Below are 21212 nucleotides of genomic sequence, written 5' to 3'. Positions count from 1 at the left end.
ACCCAGTTGGAGGCAGAGACGCCCTGGGCGCCCCTCGCGTGGTGCCAGCTTCATCTCAGAGTCTCCGAGGGGTCGCCTCTCACCATCAGGCACTAGCTCTGCCCCTTGGCAGCCCTGGGCTGAGGAGGGGCAGAGCTTGGCCTCGGGAACCAGGCAAGGGGTGAGCTTGCCACTCGCCCTTGGCCTCCCCCCGAGCGCTGGCTTCCTTTGGCGGGACAGTACTGCCCAGTGGCCGGCAGGGGCCGCCCCTGTCCGCCGCTCTGCCAAAGCAGGGCTCCCGAGGCGGGTCGTTTGGGTCTGGGCTGCAGGTGTGCCTACAGGAAGGACTGGGGCCGGGTTCCCCCCTGGTGCCCGGCACTGGCCACCAGCCACAGAGGGCAGTGGTGGCTACGTGTGTTTCAGGAGCAAACTGCAGACATCGGGATGCACGTGCCCTCAGGAGCCCCCCTTACTGCGGAGCCGAGAGGAGCTGGATGCCTTCCTGGAATTGCAGCACCAAGGTGGCCGGCCCTCCCGCGTGGTATGGACAAGAGTCCCCCTGGAGGCCAGCTCCTCCCTCCCGCTGTGCTGCCCCACTCTGTGCCTCTTCTGTCCTGCCGGCTGCTGGGTCTGTCAGCCCAGGCGTCGCTCTGACTCTGTCTGACCGAGGCTGTGTCTGTGTGGCCTGTCCCCCCCCACTCGGTGTCCTGCCTCTTTCTCTAAGACTCTCTGTCCCCCCCTTTCTGTGTCTGAGCTCTGCGTTGATGTGGGCATCTCTGTTCCTCTCATCAAAAGGCCCCTGTTCCCCTAACTGTGATAACTGCTTCTTTCTGTGGACCCCACATTTCTCAGTTTGGGAGCCGAAATTATAATTTGTGGGAAGAAACGAAGACAGCGGTTCTCTCACAAGATAATCATAGAATTATGGAACGAGAAAGTCTATATAGAGTGTGCCCAGCCTTCTGGCTTAAGGGGGCATGTGTGGGGGATCTCCAGCCAGGACCTAGGGACCTGGAGGGTACACAGGGGCTTTAGAGGTACCCCTGGGTCTGCTACGTCGCACTGGGTAACTGATCCTCTAACTGGCCGGGGCCACCGACACCGGCCTCCTCGGCCCAGCCTGCGGTTTGGAAGAGAGGTTGAGGGAAGCGGGCTGCTGTGGCCTGCAGGCAGCAGCCCAGCTGGGTCCATCTCATCCCGCCAGCCCCTCCCCCCAGCATCCCTGCTGCCCCCTCCCCGCCGCCCCCCACCATCCCAGCACGGTGATGCCACAGGAAGACCAGGACTGGGGAATCAGACCGACTCCCAGATCCTTCATTTACTGGCTGAGCGATTTATTTCATCTCTCTGAAAATCAGGATAATAAAAACTATGTTTCTAATGTTTATTTATTTTGAGAGGCGGGGGGAGGGAAAGAATCTTAAGCAGACTCTGCACTGTCAGTGTGGAGCCCGAAGCGGGGCTCGAACTCACAGACCGTGAGATCATGACCTGAGTAGGAATCAAGAGTCAGACGCTTAACCGACTGAGCCACCAGGTGCCCCTAAAACCTGTCTTTTAAAGTTGTGAATATTTCGGGGGAAAAATGCTGTTAAGGTGCCCAGGACTGTGCTGGCACACAGGCTGAGCACTGGAGACCACGGTTTCTTTCCCCTCCTCTCCCTCCCTGCCCCTGCTTCTCTCCTGCTCCTGCCCCTTCCCGTGAGGCGTTCCCTCCCCCCTTTCTCTGCTGTGTTTTCTCCTTCCTACCTTCCTGCTCTGCTTCCTCTCTCTTCTCATCTTTAAGCACTCTCCTAAATCTCTCCCTGTCTACATGTTGGCCTGTTTGTTTCTCCCTCCAGAACAAGTGAGTATAAACTCCACCAAGGTCCACAGCCAAAAAAGGCCTGAGACTCATCAGGCCGGCCCTCAGGGTGTAGACTGATGGTGTGTGAGCCCATTCCAGTTCCGGAACTTACTCTGTTTGGCCATCACAGAGCCAACAGTTTAAGATCCGGATTTTTTTTTTTTTTTTAATGCACTCCATGCTCGGTGTGGTACTTGAACTTGCAACCTTGAGATCAAGGGCTGTATCTCCACTAACTGAGCCAGCCAGGCACCCCCCTCCGCCTTGGCCTTTTAAATATGATGTTTGAAATTGAATGCCCAATAAATCAGCTACCCATCTCAAGACCTAGCTTACACCACCAATGCCTGGGGTGTCTTCACCGTGTAGTTCTCTCCTCTCCTATTACCCCCTTGCCTGCCCCACCCCCAGAGATAATCACTGTCTTGACTTTTATCACTCATTTACATTTTTACAGTTTTAATACAAATATATACATTACCTAAATAATACGTTTTTTGTGACTGAGTTTAAAAACAATGATGTCATATTGTACACAGTTGCCTGTAACTTGCACGTTCATTCACCATTCTGTTTCTAATTTTTATGGATGTGCTGCGGATGGTTAGACCTCTGTTATCCCATTCTTCTGTTGATGAACGTTCAGATCATGTCCACTCTTTGCTACCATGAAGAGTGTCACTATGAACATCCTTTTATCTCTCTTCGGTGCACATTTGTAAGAGTTTCTCCAGGGTGTAGACCTTGGAGTGGCATTGTTAGGTCACAGAGTGCCTGTCCATTCTTATGAGGTCATAGCAGACTGTTACCACCTCCATCAGCAGTAACGGAGAGTTCCTGTTGAACCAAATCACTTCCAACATTCGGAGTCATCAGACTTCTTTTTTTTTTTTTTTTTTTTTTTTTTTTTTTTACATTTATTTATTTTTGAGACAGAGAGAGACAGAGCATGAACAGGGGAGGGGCAGAGAGAGGGGGGGACACAGAATGGGAAGCAGGCTTCAGGCTCTGAGCCATCAGCCCAGAGCCTGACGCGGGGCTCGAACTCACGGACCGCGAGATCGTGACCTGAGCTGAAGTCGGACGCTTAACCGACTGAGCCACCCAGGCGCCCCGTCATCAGACTTCTTAATTTTGCCAGTCTAGTGGTTACAAATCTCATTGAGGTATTCATTTGAATTATCTTTATTACAAATGCGATTGAGCATCTTTTCATATGTATGCAGGACTGTTGTCTTTCCTCTTCTGTGAAATTCCTCTTCCTGTCTTTTGCCCAAATTCCTCCCCTGTCTTTTGTCTATCCTTTGTCGTGATAGGTGTTACAATGAACTTTTCACAAAATGGAGAAAAGTGGTTTGTCTTTTCCTTCTCCCATGGTGACTTTACATAAACAGAATTTCTTAATTTTTATATTTTATTTATTCATTTTTTAAAGACTGTATTTTTAAGTAATCTCCATACCCAACATGGGGCTCGAACTTACAGGCCTGAGATCAAGAGTCACACATTCCACAGACAGAAACAGCCAGGCACTCCTGAATTTCTTGTGTTTGCTTTTTAAATTTTTTAAAAAGTTTATTTATTTATTTTGAAAGAGAGAGAGGCAGAGAGGGGCAGAGAGAGAGGGAGAGAGAGAGAGAGAGAGAATCCCAAGCAGGCTCCACACTGTCAGAGTAGAGCCCAATGCAGGGCTCAAACTCACGAACTGTGGGATCATGACCTGAGCTGAAATCAAGAGTCAGACACTTAATCAACTGAACCATCCAGGTACCCCTGCCCCAAATTTCTTAATTAAAAAAAAAAAAATTATTGAAGCATAACATGTATGCAAAACATGCATTAAAACATGTTTAATGGGTGCCTGGGTGGCTCACTTGGTTAAGCTTCTGACTACAGCTCAGGTCATGATCTCACGGTTCATGAGTTGGAACCCCACATCAGGCTTTCCACTCTCAGAGTAGAACCCATTTCGGATCCTCTGTCTCCCTCTCTCTCTCTGACCTTCCCTTGCTCACGCTCTTTCTCTCTCTCTCTCAAAAACAAATGAACATTTAAAAAAGTGTTTAAGATTTTAATTGGAGTTGCAATGAATCTAGAGAGTAATTTAGGAAAAGTTGACATCTGTACAAAATTGCTTCTTCCTATCCATGAAAATAGTACACCTCTGCAATATCATTTTTTTCTGTGTAGATCTTGTGGATATAGGTTTATTCTTAGGTATATTATACTTCTGTTTTCAAGTTTTAAATTTTAGTCATTCTGGTGGGTGTCTTAGAGGTATCTCATTCTTTAAAAATATTTTTTAATGTTTTATTTATTTTTGAGAGAGAGAGAAAGAGTGTGAGCAGGGGAGGGGCAGAAAGAGAGGGAGACACAGAATCCAAAGCTCCAGGCTCCAAGCTGTCAGCACAGAGCCCGATGTGGGGCTCAAATTCATGAACAGTGAGATCATGCTGAGCTGAAATCAAGAGTTGCATGATTAACTGACTAAGCCACCCAGGCACCCCTCCTATTCCTTTTTAAAAAATGTTTGTTTGTTTGTATATTTATTTATTTATTTTAATGTTTAATTTTTTTTGAGAGAGAGACAGAACATGAGGAGGGGAGGGGCAGAGAGAGAGGGAGACGCAGAATCCAAAGAAGTCTCCAGGCTCCAAGCTGTCAATGCAGAGCCCCATGTGGGGCTCGAACCCATGAACTGTGAGATCATGACCTGAACTGAAGTTGGACGCTTAACCAACTGAGCCACCCAGGTACCCCACAATTTGTACCCATTTAAAATCGACTTCAGTTTGCTAATATTTTGTTTGGGATTTTTGTACTTATGTTGATAAGAGAGATTGGCCCCAAATCTCCCTTTGTCAGACTGCCTGTGTGCAGTTTAAGAATTAAGGTTATATTTGCATTAGAGAAAGAGTTGGAGGGTTTTCGTTTCTATTCTTTGGAAGATTGCATAAGATTTCAGTGACCTATTCCTCGAGACACCCGTCCCTTGCCTATAAAACTGTTTGGCTCAGTGTGTTTTACTTAGAGAAAGATTGACTACCAATTCCATTTCTTTAATAGGACTATTCAGACTTTCTATTTCTTCTAGATTCAGTTTTGGTGAGTTATATGGATATAGATATAGATACAAACACACACATTTTTTTAAAAGGAATTTTCCTGTCTTGCTTGCATCTTCCAAATTGCTGCCAGCAAGTCGTGGGCAGCCTTCTCCTGCCTTTCCAGTCACTGCACTGCCATCGCTATTCTCCCATTCTCCCTCAATTCATGCCTGCCCTCTGTCCATCACTCTTCTGCAGCCTTGTCTGTTTTATTTACCTGTTCCTAAAAACAACTCTTGGCTTTTATTGATCCTATTTTATGTTTATTGCTCCAGTGATTCCTGATTTTTATTTTTTAATTAATTAATTAATTAATTATTTATTTTAATGTTTTTATTTATTTTTGAGAGAGAGAAACAGAGGACTAGCAAGGAAGGGGCACAGAGAGAGGGAAACACAGAATCCGAAGCAGGCTCCAGGCTCTGAGCTGTCAACACAGAGCCCGACATGGGGCTCAAACCCACCAACCGTGAGATCGTGACCTGAGCTGAAGTCAGACGCTTAACTAACTGAACCACCCAGGTGCCCCTTAAGTTTTAAATTTTTAAACTAATCTGTCCATCCCGCCTGAGGCTCAAACTTACCACCCCAAGATCCTGAGTCAAATGCTCTACTGACTAGGTCAGCCAGGGGCCCTGATGTCTGTTTTATCTTTATTATATCTTTCCTGTTTTCTTTGAGTTTGTTCTGTTGTTCCTTTTCCAATTTTAAAGTGGGCATAGTTTGGGGCGCCTGGGTGGCTCGGTCGGTTAAGCGACCGACTTCAGCTCAGGTCACGATCTCGCGGTCCGTGGGTTCGAGCCCCGCGTCGGGCTCTGGGCTGATGGCTCAGAACGTGGAGCCTGCTTCCGATTCTGTGTCTCCCTCTCTCTCTGCCCCTCCCCCGTTCATGCTCTGTCTCTCTCTGTCTCAAAAATAAATAAACGTTAAAAAAATTTTTTTTTAAAAAGTGGGCATAGTTCATTTATTTTACAATTTTTTTTTCAAATAAGGCTATAAATTATCCTTGAAATACCACCTTGGCCATCTCCCACAAGTTTTGTGCTGTAGCTCTTTGGTATTTTCATTAAATATAGCATGTCATAAACTATCTTTAAATTTCCATTATGATTTCTTTCTTGTTTGTCCAGTAAGTCTATTTAGAAGAGTGTTTTAAATTTTGTAAATCTATAGAGACTTTTTAAAACTGAAAACATTTTTGAGACAGAACAAATATATAGCAAAAATAAAAAATAAAACTTACCTGTAGAATGTAATGAACCATTAGGAAGCAAATAGCCACGTAACCACCCAGCTTACACAAGAAACACTAGAGTGTCACTAAAACCTACATGGTCCTTGTGTCCCTCTGCATCCATAGCCCTCTTTTTCCCGTCAGAGATGACCACTTTCTTGACTCTTTTTTTTTTTAAGATTTTATGTTTAAGTAATCTCTGCACCCAACATGGGGCTCGAACTCATGACCTCAAGATCAACAGTCCCACACTCCACCAAATGAGCCAGCCAGGCACCCCACTTTACTTTTAAGCTCAATTTTCCTAATAGATTTACCCCCTTTATATGCAAGTCTAAACAATATTAACTAGTTTTGCTTATTTTAAACTTTATGAGTATAACCATACAGCATATACATTTTGTGTTCTTGATTCTTTCACTCAATATTATGTTTGTGAGATTCATCCATATTGTAGGGTGGGCTGTGGTTTGTTCATTTTCATTTTTGTTAAAGTTTTATTTATTAAAAAAATTTTTGTTAACATTTATTTATTTTTGAGAGACAGAGAGAGGCAGAGCATGAGCAGGGGAGGGGGAGAGAGAGAGAGACACAGAATCTGAAGCAGGCTCCAGGCTCTGAGCTCTTTGTTAGCACAGAGCCCAATGTGGGGCTTGAACTCAGGAACTTCGAGACCATGACCTGAGCCAAAGCCAGACGCTCAACTGACTGAGCCACCCAGGCGCCCCCATTTTCACTTTTGGTTAGTATTTTGATATGTGAATACATCTCAGATCCCTCATCCGATCCACTGGAAGGGGATTTCTGGCTTGTTTCTTATGATCTCTATGATACAGATTATTTGAAATGTGTTAAAACTTGCCTTCTGGGGCGCCCGGGTGGCTCAGTCAGTTAAGTGTCCGACTTTGGCTCAGGTCATGATCTCAGGGTTCATGGGTTCGGGCCCCGCGTCAGGCTCTGTGCTGACAGCTCAGAGCCTGGAGCCTGGTTCGGATTTTGGGTCTCCCTCTCTCTCTGCCCCTCCCCCACGCACGCTCTGTTTCTTTCTCTCTCAAAAATAAATAAACATTAAAAAAATAAAAAAATAATTTGCCTTCTGGCCTGATATGTGGCCAGTTTTTGAAGTGCTTCGTATAGGCTTGAGAAAAATATTTATTTCCTAATTGTTGGGTGTGTGGTTCATGAATATTCCTACTCCCTTTTGTCTTAAATCCAGACTGTCTCTATTGTTTCATTTCATTTTGTTTGTTTGTTTTTATTACCTGCCTGGCCTCCATAGTTTGAGTCTGTCATCTCTGGAAACCCTTCAGTGTAAATTTTTTCTAAGACGTTTCCTGCTTTGGGCTCGAATTGCAGCAGAGTGCTGAACGCCGAACAGTGGGATTAACTTCCCAAGGATTTCAGGTGGAACGTGGCAGGTGTGGAGGACAGGGAAGAAGAGCACGGGGAGCGGGAGGGGTGAGGCCTGACTTTGAGTGAGGGTTCTTGATGCGATTCTAGGGTCAGAGCTGCTGTCATCCATCCGTTGGCCCTTTGGACCGCTCGGCCACGGGCATGCTTTCCAAGTCTGCGTCCATGAGTGGCATCAGTTGTCTCTTGGGCTGTTCCGACCCGGCTGGTGAGTGGAGGTGGGAGGCAAGGCAGTGGTGGCCCCTTCCCCTGTCTGTCTCACCACCGTCCCTCACCGCCCACCGCCAGCTGTTTAGAGTCTGGGTGTCCTGGGTTCTGCTTAACCACACACCCTTGGAAACACCAACATGCCTCTATTCAAATGAGAGGTCTGAATTCAGAACTCTCCTTCCAATGAAGGAGGACATAGGACAGAGTGCGGCTCTCCAGTCCCCCTCCCCTGCCCCCCCTCCCCGTCACAGGAGATGAAGGGCAGTTACCTGCCATGTACCTTGTCCTCAAGATGAGGCACTGGAGGCTCAGTGCGAGACCTCTGCTGTCTCCATTAGGTTCTGCAGAGACGGAGCTGAGACTCAGGCTCCCACCCCCTGCTCTACAGGGTCCCGTGCTCTGCTCCCTGGCCTCTCAGTTCTTCAGCTCTGCGCCGCTCAGACACACCCCCCCCCACTCCAGTGCCAGTCACATGCACCTGCAGCATGGGAACCTGATCCAGGTGGAGGGGGTGGGGGAGGCAGCCCCGGGCGTCTTTGTCTGGCTTTAGCCGGACACTTCTCGTCTCCTTTTGTGTTGGCAGGGAATTTATGCCAGCCCTCCTCCACTGACCTCAGCCGAAGGTGAGTTTGGGAGACCCAGAGCCCTTCAGAGGCCCCGATGGAAGAGGGGCAGTGGGACTGGTCCACGGATCTTGTAGCACCAAGGGTCTCTGCTTCCTGAAACATCGCTCCCTTTAACATTTCTGATCCTAGGCCTCCAAAAGGCCCTGTCCCCGAGCTTTACAGAATTCACCCTCTCCTCATTCAGTGGCCAGGGAGGGTTACAGGGCTCCCAGTAGCCTCATGGGAGAGTGAAGCAATTAGGGAAAGGAAAGTAGTATCCAGACCCCAGGCGGTCAGATGAAGAGAAGAGAGGGAGTTGTCAAGGCCAGGAAGGGGGGTGGGCAGATCAGCTACTGGACAGTCTTAGGGAGACACGGTGACTAAGGACCCCATGCATCAGACTTGGAGGTTCAGATCATAACCAGAGGGGAGTGGCTCTACGGAGAGCTGGGCAGGGGCTGTGGAGCCCTGGGTGGGAGGGCAGGGGCTGAGGCCCAGCCCTGGAGCTGCGGGAGCCTGGGAGATTTCGGTGCCCAGAAAAATCAGCACACAAAATCGGCACCTGTTTATTTGGCCCCTGCAGCTGAAGCCTGGTTAGAGCGGCCGGGCCCTCCCAGACAGTGCGGCTGGATGAGCTAGCCAGGGCCCTTTAAGATGCCAAGCTCTGATTTGTGACCCTGAAAATCTCTAGCTGACACATCCTCCTGGCTCTGGGTTTGGGATTAGCTCATGGGATGGGGCTGATGAAATCCCAGGAAATCCACTCCTTATTGGCTTTGGGCCCAGAGGCCCTTTCCACACAGCAGAGAGGGTCGTACACAGGGCTCTTGTGTTTTGAGGGGAACATGCCCCACTGGGGGGCCCTCACCCCGCAGCTTTGGTCGGGAAGCAGTGCCGGCAGAGGCCGGGCCTGAGTTAGGTAGGAAGGGGGAGGGTCTGCACTTATCTGGGAGGAGCCTGGAGTTTTCCTCACACACTGAGGTGCCTGGGCAGCAGCCGTGCACATCCGGGAGGTGGGGGTGGGGCGAGGGGCTTTCTCAGTCCTTTCTCGGACCTCCTTTCTCCCCTCCGGGCATGGCGCCTCCGTCCACCATCTCTCCGGGAACATCTTGCTTTTCTTTTCCAGCTCAGCCTCCAGCCCTTCACCTCTCCTTTTTCTCTGTGCAGCTGTAGCCACCTGGAAGGGGGCTCAGGTACCTGGGCGGACTCCCCCCTGCGCCGGACCCTCAGTTTCCTCCTGGGCATGACCGGAAAGGCCAAGGTAGGAGTCAGCGGGGAAGCAGGAGGCCTGGCCCCCCTGCCCTCCTCAGTTCCCCTCCTCTGCACCCCACCTTCTGCTCTGTCCCCAGCTTCCCCGGGAGACAGACGCCCAGGGCAATGGTTCAGGCTTGGAGGAAGCACGTGGTATTTCTCCCAGACTCCCTCCCTGCATGGGGGGAGGGTCACCTTTCCTCTGCGCCCCCCTGCCCCCCTGCCTCCAGCTCCGCAGCCAGCTGTGGACAGCTGGGAGAGGGGAAGAGTGGCTGAGCCCTACCTCTCTTCCGGCCTCACGTGGCTGAGAGGTGGGCAGCAGGGATCGGAACCACTGGGGAAGAAGGATAATGATCATAATTACGGCCCTACTTTTTACTTCTTCGGAGCGTCTATAAGGGTTTGCAAAGTGCCTTTCCACTCGGAATTGTATGGGTGGGTGCAGCAGCTGCCGGAGTTGCAGTTAGACCCCAGGCAGCGTGGGAACCAGGAAAGTAGACGTTGTGGAAACGCACGCACAGCCACGCGTGTAGGGCCACGTCCAGTTCTGACCCCGGGAAGGTGAAACTATCCTCCCGGGTCCCTTATTACCGACCCCGGCGCTGCGAGACCAGGAGCTCTGGCTGCTGCTCCAATGCCTTTCCGCGTTCTCCATTTCCTGGCAGAATGAGCACCCCCCTTTCCCTCCCGGGGCCTCCCCAAGTGTGCATGCACCTTCCAACCTGGGGCGGCTGCTGAGCATGGAGAAAGACTGCAGAGAAAACCTCCATATTCACCTGGAAGAGCCCCGGGATTCTCACCCCTCGCCCCCCCGGGGCCGGGCCGGGCTTGCTCCCCCGCCAGCCTTTTGGCCTTCCAACGGGTCAGGCAGAGGAGAAACCCGCTGGTTAGCACCCTCTCACCACAGGCCGGAGGGGGTGGGGGTGGGGGTTGAGGCAGGGGACCAGGCAGTCTGAGCAGGAGCGGCTGGAATCTTAAAGCCGGGGGGTGGGGAGGGCAGTGGGGCAGTGAGGCTTCTTTTCTCCCACGGGGGACTTAGCTCTCCAGGGACCTGGGGTCTCCGGCCAGCGTCCTCAGGAGCTCTCTTAGCTCAGGGTAGGAGAGTGTGCTGGGGGAGCTGCCTTCTTTCCCCGCAGGGGGAGTCTGTGCTGCCCGGAGTGGGGGGCATCCCGATCCCCAGGGGTCTTCTGCGTTTGCCCACCCTTGGCCCAAGTTCGGTGAGAAGTAAAGTAACCAGGTGAAGGGGGGTGTGGGCAGCGTGGGACCCGGATAGGCAGCGGGAAAGAGCCCGAGCGAGTCAGCGTCTGGCCAGACTCGCCCTTCCCCACCAGGGTCTCCGGCCCAGCGCTCTTCCACACTCACGAGTGCGTGTGCCTGCCTCACTAAACCCCTTCCCCTCCTCCCAGCTCGGGACTGCGCCTGGCAGGTCAACATCAGGGGGCGGGGCTGGAGAGAGGAAGTGGCTTATTCCTTCCTATTTGACTAGAGTCATCGAGGTGGACAAAACACTTTTCCAGAGGTCATCCCATTTCATTTTCATAGCACTCTGACAAAGAGAAGTATTTTAATCTCCATTTTGTAGACAAGACAACGAACGCAGCGGCTCAATTACTTCCCCGAGATCCTACGGTTACCAGGAGGCAGGGCGGTATTGCAGACCCAAAGCTTTTTTGTTGTTGCTTTGTAAAAAGATTTTCATTTCTCTTTTATTTTATTAAAAAACTGTTTTTTAATGTTGAGAGAGACAGAAGAGACAGAGTGTGAGTGGGGGAAGGGCAGAGAGAGAGGGAGACACAGAATCCAAAGCAGGCTCCAGGCTCTGAGCTGTCGGCACAGAGCCTGACACGGGGCCGGAACCCACGAACTGTGAGGTCGTGACCTGAGCCGAAGCTGGATGCTTAACCGACTGAGCCACCCCTGACGATTCTTATTTTAAAGTAATCTCCACACCAAATGTGGGGCTTGAACTCACGATCCCAAGGTCAAGAGTTTCGGGCTCTGGTGGTGGCTACTTTTAGGTTCTGGCAGAAATTCGGGTTGCCTTTTGTTATGGGGTATCTAAAAAATAATTTCTGAAAATAACGGGAAGTATCAGTGGATACGAGTGGGGCGGGGATAGGGAGATGACGACGCAAGGGTTTGGTTTTGGAAGTGTTCCCGGGATGCATAAGATGAAAATTAAGTCAGGCAGCAGGCTTAGCTCTCTAAAAGCCCAGCTGTTCCTCAAGGTAGACGGGTTTCCCGTACCCACTCCCAAACCCCCTTCCTGGCCACTCATCTCCTAAGCGGAAGAGGTGGGCATTGAGCGAGGGCCGGGCTGGGACACAGAGCTCACTGAAGATGGGGGTGGAGGCAGAAAAGGGCTGGAGCCTTAGGTCTGCTTCCTTCACAGAGACCTGAGTCTGAGGCCGGCCTGAGAGTTCCCTCAAACCCTGCGATTCGGGTCCTGGCCTCATGGCTCCGCCCACTGGGTGCCCACACTACAGTGTGGCCCTTTAAGAGTCCACCCTTTGCTTGTGGCACTCTCCCACCCTAGGCCTGGGAGAAAAGTTCAGGTCCTGGCCCACCCCTGGTCTCTGGGCCCCCAGTGGGTGGAGCCACCAGGCCAAGATTCTGGCTTCTGGTTGTCTGTTCTGTTTTTATATTTAGTACATTCCTCAGCCCTGCCTGCTCACTGTGGGGAGGTCAAGTCTGGGGTTCTGGGCCAGGATTTCTGGTTTGGGGGAGTTCCTAGGGCCTTCCCATAAGGTCTTCCCCGCAGGTGCAAGCCTGGGGGAACCAGCCTGCCTCCTGGCCCTGGGAAAGTCCTTTTTGCTTTCTAATTTCCATCCGGCCTGAAATGGGCTTATCCCCTCTCCTGTTTTCTGGTCTTTGCGGTACATGGATTCTTAAACAGTGGAATGGGTGAGGAAGGAGGTGATGAAAGAGTTGTTAGGCAGGAGGGAGGCTAGGGGAGCAGTGTGGAGGTGGTGCTGGGGGTGAGGAGCCCAACGGGCTCAGCCAGTGGTGAGGCAGCGAAGCCCAAAATAGTGGCAGAGGCTAAAATTGGCACCTAAGGGGAGTGCTGAGCTGGGCTGGAAACACTGGCTGGAGCTGCCTCTGAGCCGGGCCGGGAGCTGCGGCATCTGGGTTGGGCCTCCTCTCCCTCCTTCCCCTACACTTTTTGCAGGCAGGACCGTGCAGACACAGGATGCTCTGCCCCAAGGCTCTGCAGAGAAATGCGAGAGCCTGAGAGGCAGAAATGAACTGCAGTGTGAAGGATTATAGTTAGATTGGGGGAGGAAGTTTGCAGCAGCAGGAAACTCGGCAAAGGTGGAGGGTGGCTCAGGCTGCGGCAGAGGGCCCCGAAACAATGCCCCACTGCACGCCGCCGCTTGTGGGGAGACTGGCCAGGCCCTGAGTGCCCCCCGGAGCGGGGGCGGGCCGGTGTCCAGCCTTTCGGCTCCGGCCTAACAGCCAACGGAGGGAAGCGGGGTTAGACACCAGGAAGGACTTCCCCGGCCTCCCGAGAGGGGGCGGGGCCCGCGCCCGGGCCGGGGGCGGGGCCGGGGCGGGGCTCGGGCCGGGGGCGGGGCCGGGGGCGGCCGCCGCTCGGGGCGGGGCGGGGCGGGGCGGGGCTGGGGGCTCGCGGGAGAGTCCTCGGGCGCGCACCCTCGCCTCCACGCCCGGTAAAGACCGGCCTCTCGCTTCCCCTCGCTTCCCCCGCCCTCCCCCTGCCCTGCCCCCAGCGGCGCGCGGGGCCTGGCGGCGCGGGCGGCGGGGCTCCCTGCAGAGCGCGCGGGGCGGGGGGCCGCGGGGCTCCCGGGTAGAGGTCGGCGCGGGCAGGGCGCGGGCAGGGCGCGCAGGGCCGGCGGGGCGAGCGGCGGCCAGCGCCCCGGGCCCGGCCCGGCGGCCCCCGCCCCCGGCCCGCGGGGAGGCTCGCGTTTGAGGAACTGCGCGGGGCCGCGCGCGCGAGCCGCCTTCCTGTCCCGGGACCGCCCGCCGCCGCCGCCGCCCCGACCATGTCTCGGATCGAGTCGCTCACGCGCGCGCGGACCGAGCGGAGCCGGGAGCTGGCGAGCAAGGTGGGCTCTGGGGGCGCGGGGCGGCGGGGCCGGGAGGGAGCGCCGGGCCCCGGGGGGCGTCCCGCGCCGCCCCCCACCCCCACCCCCTCCCGGCCCGACCGCCCGGAAGAAAGTTGCTCCGGGAAGGGACCGCGCGGGAGGAGGGAGGTGCGCGTGTCGGCGGGGCTCCCCTCGGCCCGGGGGCCCCTGCGCCCCGCGGTCGCCGGCGTGCTCATCCCCCTTTGTCCCCGCCATCCGGCGCAGGGGCCTGGAGGGGTGGTTTCCCGGTTCCTCCCGCCCGCGCCGCCGCCCCCCCACCCCCCAGACAAAAGTCAGCCCCTCCTCCCCCCGCAGATGGACTTTCCAGCTGTGATTCACTTCTCCCCTCTGGTAGGCGGGTGGCTGGGGTCGGGACGGCGTACTTCCCCCCAGGAGCCATCACCCTCAGGCGCCGGGAGCAGAGGTCTTTGTGTAGTTGGGATCCTTTCCTCCGTCCTCCGGGGCCCTGGGCACACCTGTTTCTGGACACACAGGGCCTCGGGTCGCCGTCCCTGTGTGACCCGCCAGCTTCCAAGCCCCCTGTTCTCCCTGCGTGAAACCCCGAGGGTGACCGGCTGGCCGGCTCTGTGCCCCTGTCGCCCCTCCTCCCTCCTCTCCCTAGCCCTTCCTTCACTCTTCATCCTGGGACCCATTCACCTTCCATTTCCAGAGTCTGGGGTATAATTATCCTTGGCCCTCGCTCCTTCCCAAGTATCCTTTATCCCTGTCTTTGTAGCCAGGCCCACTCTCCAAGGCCATGACCTCTGCACACCCCAGACCCCGGGAAATGAGGTGTCCGTGAACAGGTTAGAGCCGGCAGCCCGTGGCATGCAGACAGCGCCTCCCAGCAGCCAGGTCGCCCGCACTGTACCCATTATCAGGAGGGCCAGGCCCCCGCCAATAGCTGGTTTAATCTCTGGCTTCCCTCTGCCGCCAGTGCCCATCACCCCCACGGTGCTTGCAGCAAGGGGGCAGTGCCCTCTGGGAGCCCTGGAAAATGGTGGAAAGCCCTCCCACACTCCTCCTAACTCCTAGCCTGGCTACCTGTCTCCGGGCTAAGTTGGGAGAGGTTCCATCCTGGAACTTTCCCTTCGGGGGGCCGGGATGAGATTCTGCCAACAGGAAGGCAACTGGGGATTTTAGCAGAGCCTAGGACAGGAAGTGTGCTGGAGCCGTGGGGTGGCAGACGGGCTCTGCTCAACCCCGGCCCGGCCAGGCCCCAGCCCTGAGTGTCTGTTTATTTTTCAACCGTTTGAGCTGAGACCCTGGAGTAGAGCCAAAGGGGGGCGGAGAGGTTTTTTTGAAACCACGGAAATTTGGTTCCACCCTAAAAAGGAAAGCCAAGAGGGAGCCGTGGGGGGCAGACCTGGAGAGGGGTGTAGACAGGGCCTCTGGAAGGGTAGATACTGGAGTCCTTCTTCATCGGAAAGAGCTGGGGGGCCAGATACCTGGGTCCTCATGCCTTGGTCTTTCTAGTAGCGGGGGGACTGGGGCGCCTTCTGTCCTGGGGCCTGCTGTGGTTTGGGGAGTGGGGGCTTGGGGGGGGACTGAGTGGGTGGATCTGAGGGCAGAGCGCCGCAGGAGGAGGGTGGTTGTCGGTTTGGGTTGGTCGGAAGGGGAGGGCCGCCTCCGGAAAGCTGTGGTTACAGAAGGGGGGAGTTGGTGCTTGGCCAACAAACCCTGGATCCCCTCTTCCCCCTCCCCCAGCGCACCAGCTGTCTCCTTTCTTTTTATACTGTGGTGGGAAGTAGAGGGGCCCTGCTGGAAATGAGATTATTTGAGGAAGATGGTCTCCCCTGCCACCTATGTGGAGGGATGGGTCAGACCAAGCCCTGAGCCCACACCCCTGCCCCCTTCCCTGCCTGACACCCGGGACTTCTCAGAGAAGGAGAAACTGTGAGGGAGAAGACCCTGTTCCTCCCAGCTTCACAGAGGCTGACTGCGGCCCCTCCCCACGTGTCTGTTCCCGTCACCCCTTGCTCCCCACTCCCCATTCTTTCTACTTCCTACCTTCCCTGGCTCCAGACCCCACAGGCCCCTTTCCCTCTGGCCCCCTGCTCTTCCCCCACCCAAATCCTAACCTTCGTGTGTCAGAACAAAGGGTCCTTTCCTGTCTAGGGGCCAGCAGGGGCCTCCAGGACGGCCCTGGAGGCTGGGGTTCCCTTGGAGTCTCCAGGCCCCCAGCATTGGCGTGTGTGGGGCAGGTGGAGTGGGAGAGAGGGAGAGGCGATTTCTTTGTTCTGGGTAAGGAGAGGTGGCTGGCTTTGTGTGCAGGATGGACTGGGAGAGGAGCTGGGCCCGGGGAGGAGGGCTGGGTGAGCAGGGAGGGGCTGACCCGGCTGGCTGGCAGTTTTGTAAGGAAGTTTTGCAGGAACTGAGGGTCCCGGGGAGGTTGAAGCTTTTAGGGGCAAAGGAAGAGGTTCTAGGGTCATGGAGGTTCAGGACCGAGCCGAGGAAGGGAAGTCACTGCTGCAGGGGTTGCTGGTGCCTGGGGAAGGGCCGGCTGGGCTCAGCAAAGGACAGAGAGAGGGGCCTGAGCTCAGTCCTGGCTTCCCTGGAACCGACCTTGGATCCTGGAGGGGACAGATCTGAATGTGTGAGTCCCATGCAAGCGTGTGACCTGTGTTGAGTGTGTGTGTGTGTGTGTGTGTGTGTGTGTGTGTGTGTGTGTGTGTGCGTGTGTGGCTGTCTGTCCCCAGATGCTTTGGGTTACTGTCTTGAGCCGCGGTCACCAGATTAGGGGGCTCGAGCTTTCTGGAAGTAGTTCCATTTTTAGCTTCCGTCTCTGGTTTGAGGGCCGTCTAGTAGCCTGAGTGAGCAGATTGGCCAGGGCTCCTGGAGCTGGTGAGAGATATGGCTGAGGGAAGCTGGCTGGACCCTCCTGGGTTTGTTTGTGTGTCTTGGGGGAGGGGGTGCAGGCAGCAGCTGCCCCCTCCCAGCCCAGCCGGCCTGCCCTGTGCCAGGAGGGCAGGGAGTCCTGGCACGGCTATTGTTCGCCTGCACAAATGCCCGTCTGTTTGCCTCTCCCCCCCGCCCTCCCCTCTGCTGTCTCTCTCCTGACCTGACAGGTGTGGCCGGGCAGGGGGCAGGCTGGGGTCCAGGAGGCCTGAGTTGCAGGGTCCCCGGCCTGATTTTATTCCCTATGGCCCTTAGCGCCCCTCTGCTGCTCCGCCAGTGTGCCCCCTCCGCCCCCGTTGTCTGGCGTGTCATTCTCATTCATCGAGCAAGCATTTATTAAGTGCCTTTGTGTGTCCGGTGATGTCTTTCTGTGTTATGTTTCCGGCTTTGGCCACCTTCTCCTCGGGCTGCTGCCTTTATCTTGTCGCCGGGAAGCTCACAAAGGAGCAGAGCCTGGCCTTCCTCTCAGTCCTGTGGCCAGGCACCCTCTGTCTGCTCATTTCCCAGCCCAAAGCCCCCATCCCCACGACCCCGTGCACTCCACAGCCTATGACTCTGCGCCCCGGCTGGTCAGGCGCCGAGCCGCAGGTGACTTGGATCCCAGCGGGACCCTCGGGTGCCTTCTGGTCACCCTGCGGGGGCCTCACCATCTTGAGGAAGGGGCTGTGGCTCTGAGCACCACATGAGTGCCCCGGAGGTCGCGGCGTGGACGCCCGGTGGAAGAATCAGCGCCGGGGCCTTGCTGGGAGAGGCGCCCACCTGCCTGGGGGGCTCTGCCACCCACTGCTGCCCACCAGGGAGCCCAGCTCCCAGTGCCTTCCTCACACACGGCACCATTTTCCTCATTTCGCCGCCGAGGGAGGCACAGTGGGGAGAAGGGGGAAGACGGGGACACTGCCCTCGTCCCCTCGCCTTTCTTGCCCCCAAGTGACCACGATCTGGAGGGACAACGGAGGGGAGCTTTGGGTCGGCCTCTCCGGGCCCCCAGAGGAAACCCTCAGGGTCTAGGCTCAAAGGAAGTGGAGTAGAAAGAAGGGTGGGTGCTCCAGTGAGGACTGAGGGGTCCCCGGAGCGGGGTGAGGGTGCTGCTGGACCCCGGGCCTCAGTGTCCGCCGTCCCTCCTCGCAATCGTCCTCCCTTCCCTTGCAAATGTGCGCCCAGTGCCTGTTGGACAGGCCGCCGAGCCGGGGGACCGACCCAGTGCGCCTTCCTCCCTGCCTCCCGATGCCAGGCTTCCGTGGGGCGGATGAGCAGGGCTGACCAGTCGGAGGACTGAGCCCCGAAGCAAGGGCTTCTGCACGTTCGGCGCGGCCAGTGTAGATCAGGGGTCGTGGCCCAGTGCTCGCCCCACAGGCTGTCCTGCGGGTGGGTTGGAGCCCAGCGGGACCGTCCTCAGAATACCTGGAAAAGAGTAGGATGGAGAGGCGGGCACCACTCACTGTGTCTCAGGGACAGCCTCCCCCCAGTGGTGGGTCCTGGGTCCTTCCGTCCCCCTGGCCGAGCCCTGGGGCGGGCACAGGCTGGGCCAGGACAATAGCACTAGGCGGTGCCAGGGCCGCTAGCTGCCCGAGGTGGGATGTGCTGCTGTGGCTGCTGCCCGCTGCTGGCTCACCTACAGAGGGGGCCCCTCGGAGAGAGGGTGAGTGTGGGGAGCAGAGGGGCTGGGTCCTCTGTGGGGCGTCGATGGCAGGCAGGGAAGGGCCCAGAAGCCCTGTGCTCTGGCTGCGCGTCCTCGCCCTCCCTCCCCTGCCTCTGTACAGGGGGAGCCTCCAGGTGGCGGAGGGCGCAGGGGGTGGGGAGGGGACTTGCACGGGGTGGACCCGCCCCGCTACCCCTTCCAGATGTGGTTTTTCCCGTGTGGTTTTCATGTTTGCTGGTTTGCTGCTTTCAGTTCAAGCCCAGTGAGCGTTCAGACTTCTCATCGGTGTCCTAGAGGAGGCCAGGAGTGCAGGGGAGAGAGGGTGTGCGGCAAGGGGAGAGATGCAGGCACTTGGTCTTTGAGGTCCTATGCGGTTGTGATTCCGAGGAGGATTTGATCTTCTAAGGAGCTATAATTTGGGGCAAGACAGGTGAAGTTAGCCCAAAGGGAGAATTTTCTAGAGGTCCAGATGGGTAGGTACCAGCGTAGAAAATTGGAGGCCAGGACCACAGGAGTCAGCTTCCCTAACCAGGCCTGGGAGCAGGGCGGTGGGGGGGGTGGGGGGGGTGGGGAAGGCTGGGGGTGGGGAGATGACCCGGAGGAGGGAGGAGAGGAGGAAATGGGAAGAGGAGGAGGAGGGGGGAAAGTGGGTGATCGGAAGTGGGGAACAGACCCTGAGACCCCCAGGCTGTGCTTGTTGGCTTACAGACCTGGAGCGTGAGTCGGGGGTGAGGGGAGGACCCTGGACCCCAGAGGCCTTAGGCACTGTGGCCACTGTGCTGTTGACTCAGCTCCTACACACTTCCCTTTTCTGTCCCGAGCCCGGAGCACCAGCCCCACACCAGCGCGGTGTGGTTCCCCCCCAGCCTCCCAGCTGCTGTGTGCAGGGGCCGAGAGGGCCCAGGCCAAGGGCTGTCCCCTGGCTTTCCATCCTCTGTCCCAAGGCCCTGGGCAGTGTCCTCCACTTTAGGTCGCCTGCCCTCAGCTTCAGCAATCTGAGCCCCACTCTGGTTCCTGAGAGCTTGGAAATCTGGCGGGGCGGGTGGGGCGGATCTTGCCAGCCCCTGTCCTGTGTGCTACCCTCTCTGTACAGGGACTCCAGGGGTCTGAGGTGACCACTGGGGAAGGTCCTGGAACAGGCAGGAAGAAAGGCAGCGCATTTTCCCACCGTCTCGGGCTCTTGGGGAAGCTTAGGGACTTGAGGGGCAGAGGAGAGGAGACTTGACCTGCAGAGGCTGGGGCTGCAGGGGGAGGGAAGGCCGGGACAGGGATGCCAGCCTCCGGGACCCCAAGGAAGGTACTCTGTGCCCCGTGTTGCCGGAGCCGGAAGACCGGTGTCGTGGCCGGAGGGTGGAGGGTGGAGCCAGAAGGGGCTCGGGATGGGAGTGGGCAGTGGCCTCGGGCACTAGCCTAGGTTTTGGAGGGCAGCATGAGGAATAAAAGTCCGGCTTCCTGCCGGAAGGAAGGAGACCCGTGGGCTGAGTTTCCTTCCTCAAAGAGCCCAGGGAGGAGGAGTGACCAGGCTCTGGCCTCCCACGGGGACCCTCGAGTGGGGTCCTGACCTCTGGGTGGGGGCGACAGTGGAGGCATTCTGCCCTCCAGCCAATCTGAGAAGGGGCTCTCCTGCCCCCCACCGTGACTGCCTAGCCCGCGACACCCGTTGTCATGGTTATCAGAGCAGCTAACTCCCATGGATTGGAACGCGCTGGTGAGCTGGCACCCTCTGCTTCGCCCGCTCTCCCTCCTCTGCGCATCTTCCCCGCTCGCAGGAGAGCGCACAGCAGCCCGGGGGCGAGTGCAGCAGGGCTGGGAGGTGCGGTGAGGACGCAGGGGCTGGAGCCGGGGAGATGAGCGGCCACCGGAGGCAGCCCAGCCGCAGGGGCCAGGTAGGCCGGGGGGCCGGCAAGGTCGAGGCCGGTCGCTCCCGACGGCTGCCGCTGACCCCGCGGTGGACCCTCCCGTGGGAAGCGCTATGTCTCCGGCAGCCCCACGCGGGCTCTGCTCCCTCGACCTGCCTCGACCTGCCTGTCTCTGGACGCCTCGGGCGCCGGCTGTCTCCCGGCCTCACTTCCCGTCTCTCGCCCCTTCCGCAGACCCGCGAGAAGGAGAAGATGAAGGAAGCCAAGGACGCCCGCTACACCAACGGGCACCTCTTCACCACCATCTCCGTGTCGGGCATGACCATGTGCTATGCCTGCAACAAAAGCATCACGGCCAAGGAAGCCCTCATCTGTCCAAGTGAGTCATTTGCACCCTGGATGTCGCTCTGACCCCAGCCTTGCCCTCCGTCCTTTCTGCCCTGGATGCACAGGGTCACTCTCCCGGAGTCCCAGCCGGGCCCAGTGCTTCCCTTGCTTCCCTTCCCTCCCTGCGAGGGATGGTGGCCGGGGGCACGGGGGAGGGGAGGCCGGTGGCTCCCTTTGCAGCTGTTGTCCGCTGGGTGTCCCCTGGCTCCCCGAGCAGCTGCTGAGGGTTAGGGGGACTACTTGGAGAAGGATCAGGAATGTCCTGGGGGCGGGGGGCGGTGAGGGGAGCCGGGTGGCCGGCTGGGCCTTGCACCTGGTCCTGCCGGTCTTCCTGGGCAGGACTGGACATTCAGGGCATCAGGGTCCCTTTTTGCTCCTCCCTTTCTATCGACTGGGTGGAGCCTGAAATTTTTTTAGCCTCTGCAGTTTGAAGCAGAGGACAGGATCAGGACCATCCGTCTCAAATTTCTGGTGTGACTGATAGAAAGAGGGAGAAGAGCAGGGATGTGTGTGTGGGGGGTAGAGGTCGAAGTCCTGACCTTCGCCCGCATCTGAGGGTTGCCCTGCAAGCAGGAGGTATAAGGCGGGTGCCGTCCTTCCCCGCACGCCTGCGCGCCCGCCCAGAAGGCTCCTGCTCCCCCCAGTGTACAGCAGAGCGGCCTCTGGCTGCAGCGCCTCTGAGATCTTCCCCTGCTGCCACGGCAG

General features: G+C 56.7%; 1 protein-coding gene across 8 annotated transcripts in view; it reads left to right on the top strand.

Annotated features, from left to right (window-relative positions):
• Window positions 1-21212, top strand: part of ARHGEF2 (Rho/Rac guanine nucleotide exchange factor 2) — a 45264-nt gene that overhangs the window by 7703 nt on the left and 16349 nt on the right. For 2 of the 8 annotated variants that reach the window (XM_086693578.1, XM_086693577.1), the window contains exons 3-7: window positions 403-520; window positions 7667-7784; window positions 8370-8409; window positions 9559-9652; window positions 20355-20499. In XM_086693578.1, coding sequence (XP_086549704.1) covers window positions 403-520; window positions 7667-7784; window positions 8370-8409; window positions 9559-9652; window positions 20355-20499 — 515 coding nt within the window. The other 6 variants (XM_086693582.1, XM_086693584.1, XM_086693579.1 and 3 more) reach the window with 6 other exon arrangements.

Source organism: Puma concolor, chromosome E4 (assembly GCF_028749965.1).
Source record: "Puma concolor isolate L17-30 chromosome E4, mPumCon1.1.hap2, whole genome shotgun sequence".
Classification (NCBI taxonomy): Eukaryota; Metazoa; Chordata; class Mammalia; order Carnivora; family Felidae; genus Puma; species Puma concolor.
This window is presented reverse-complemented; position numbering and strand designations above follow the sequence as displayed.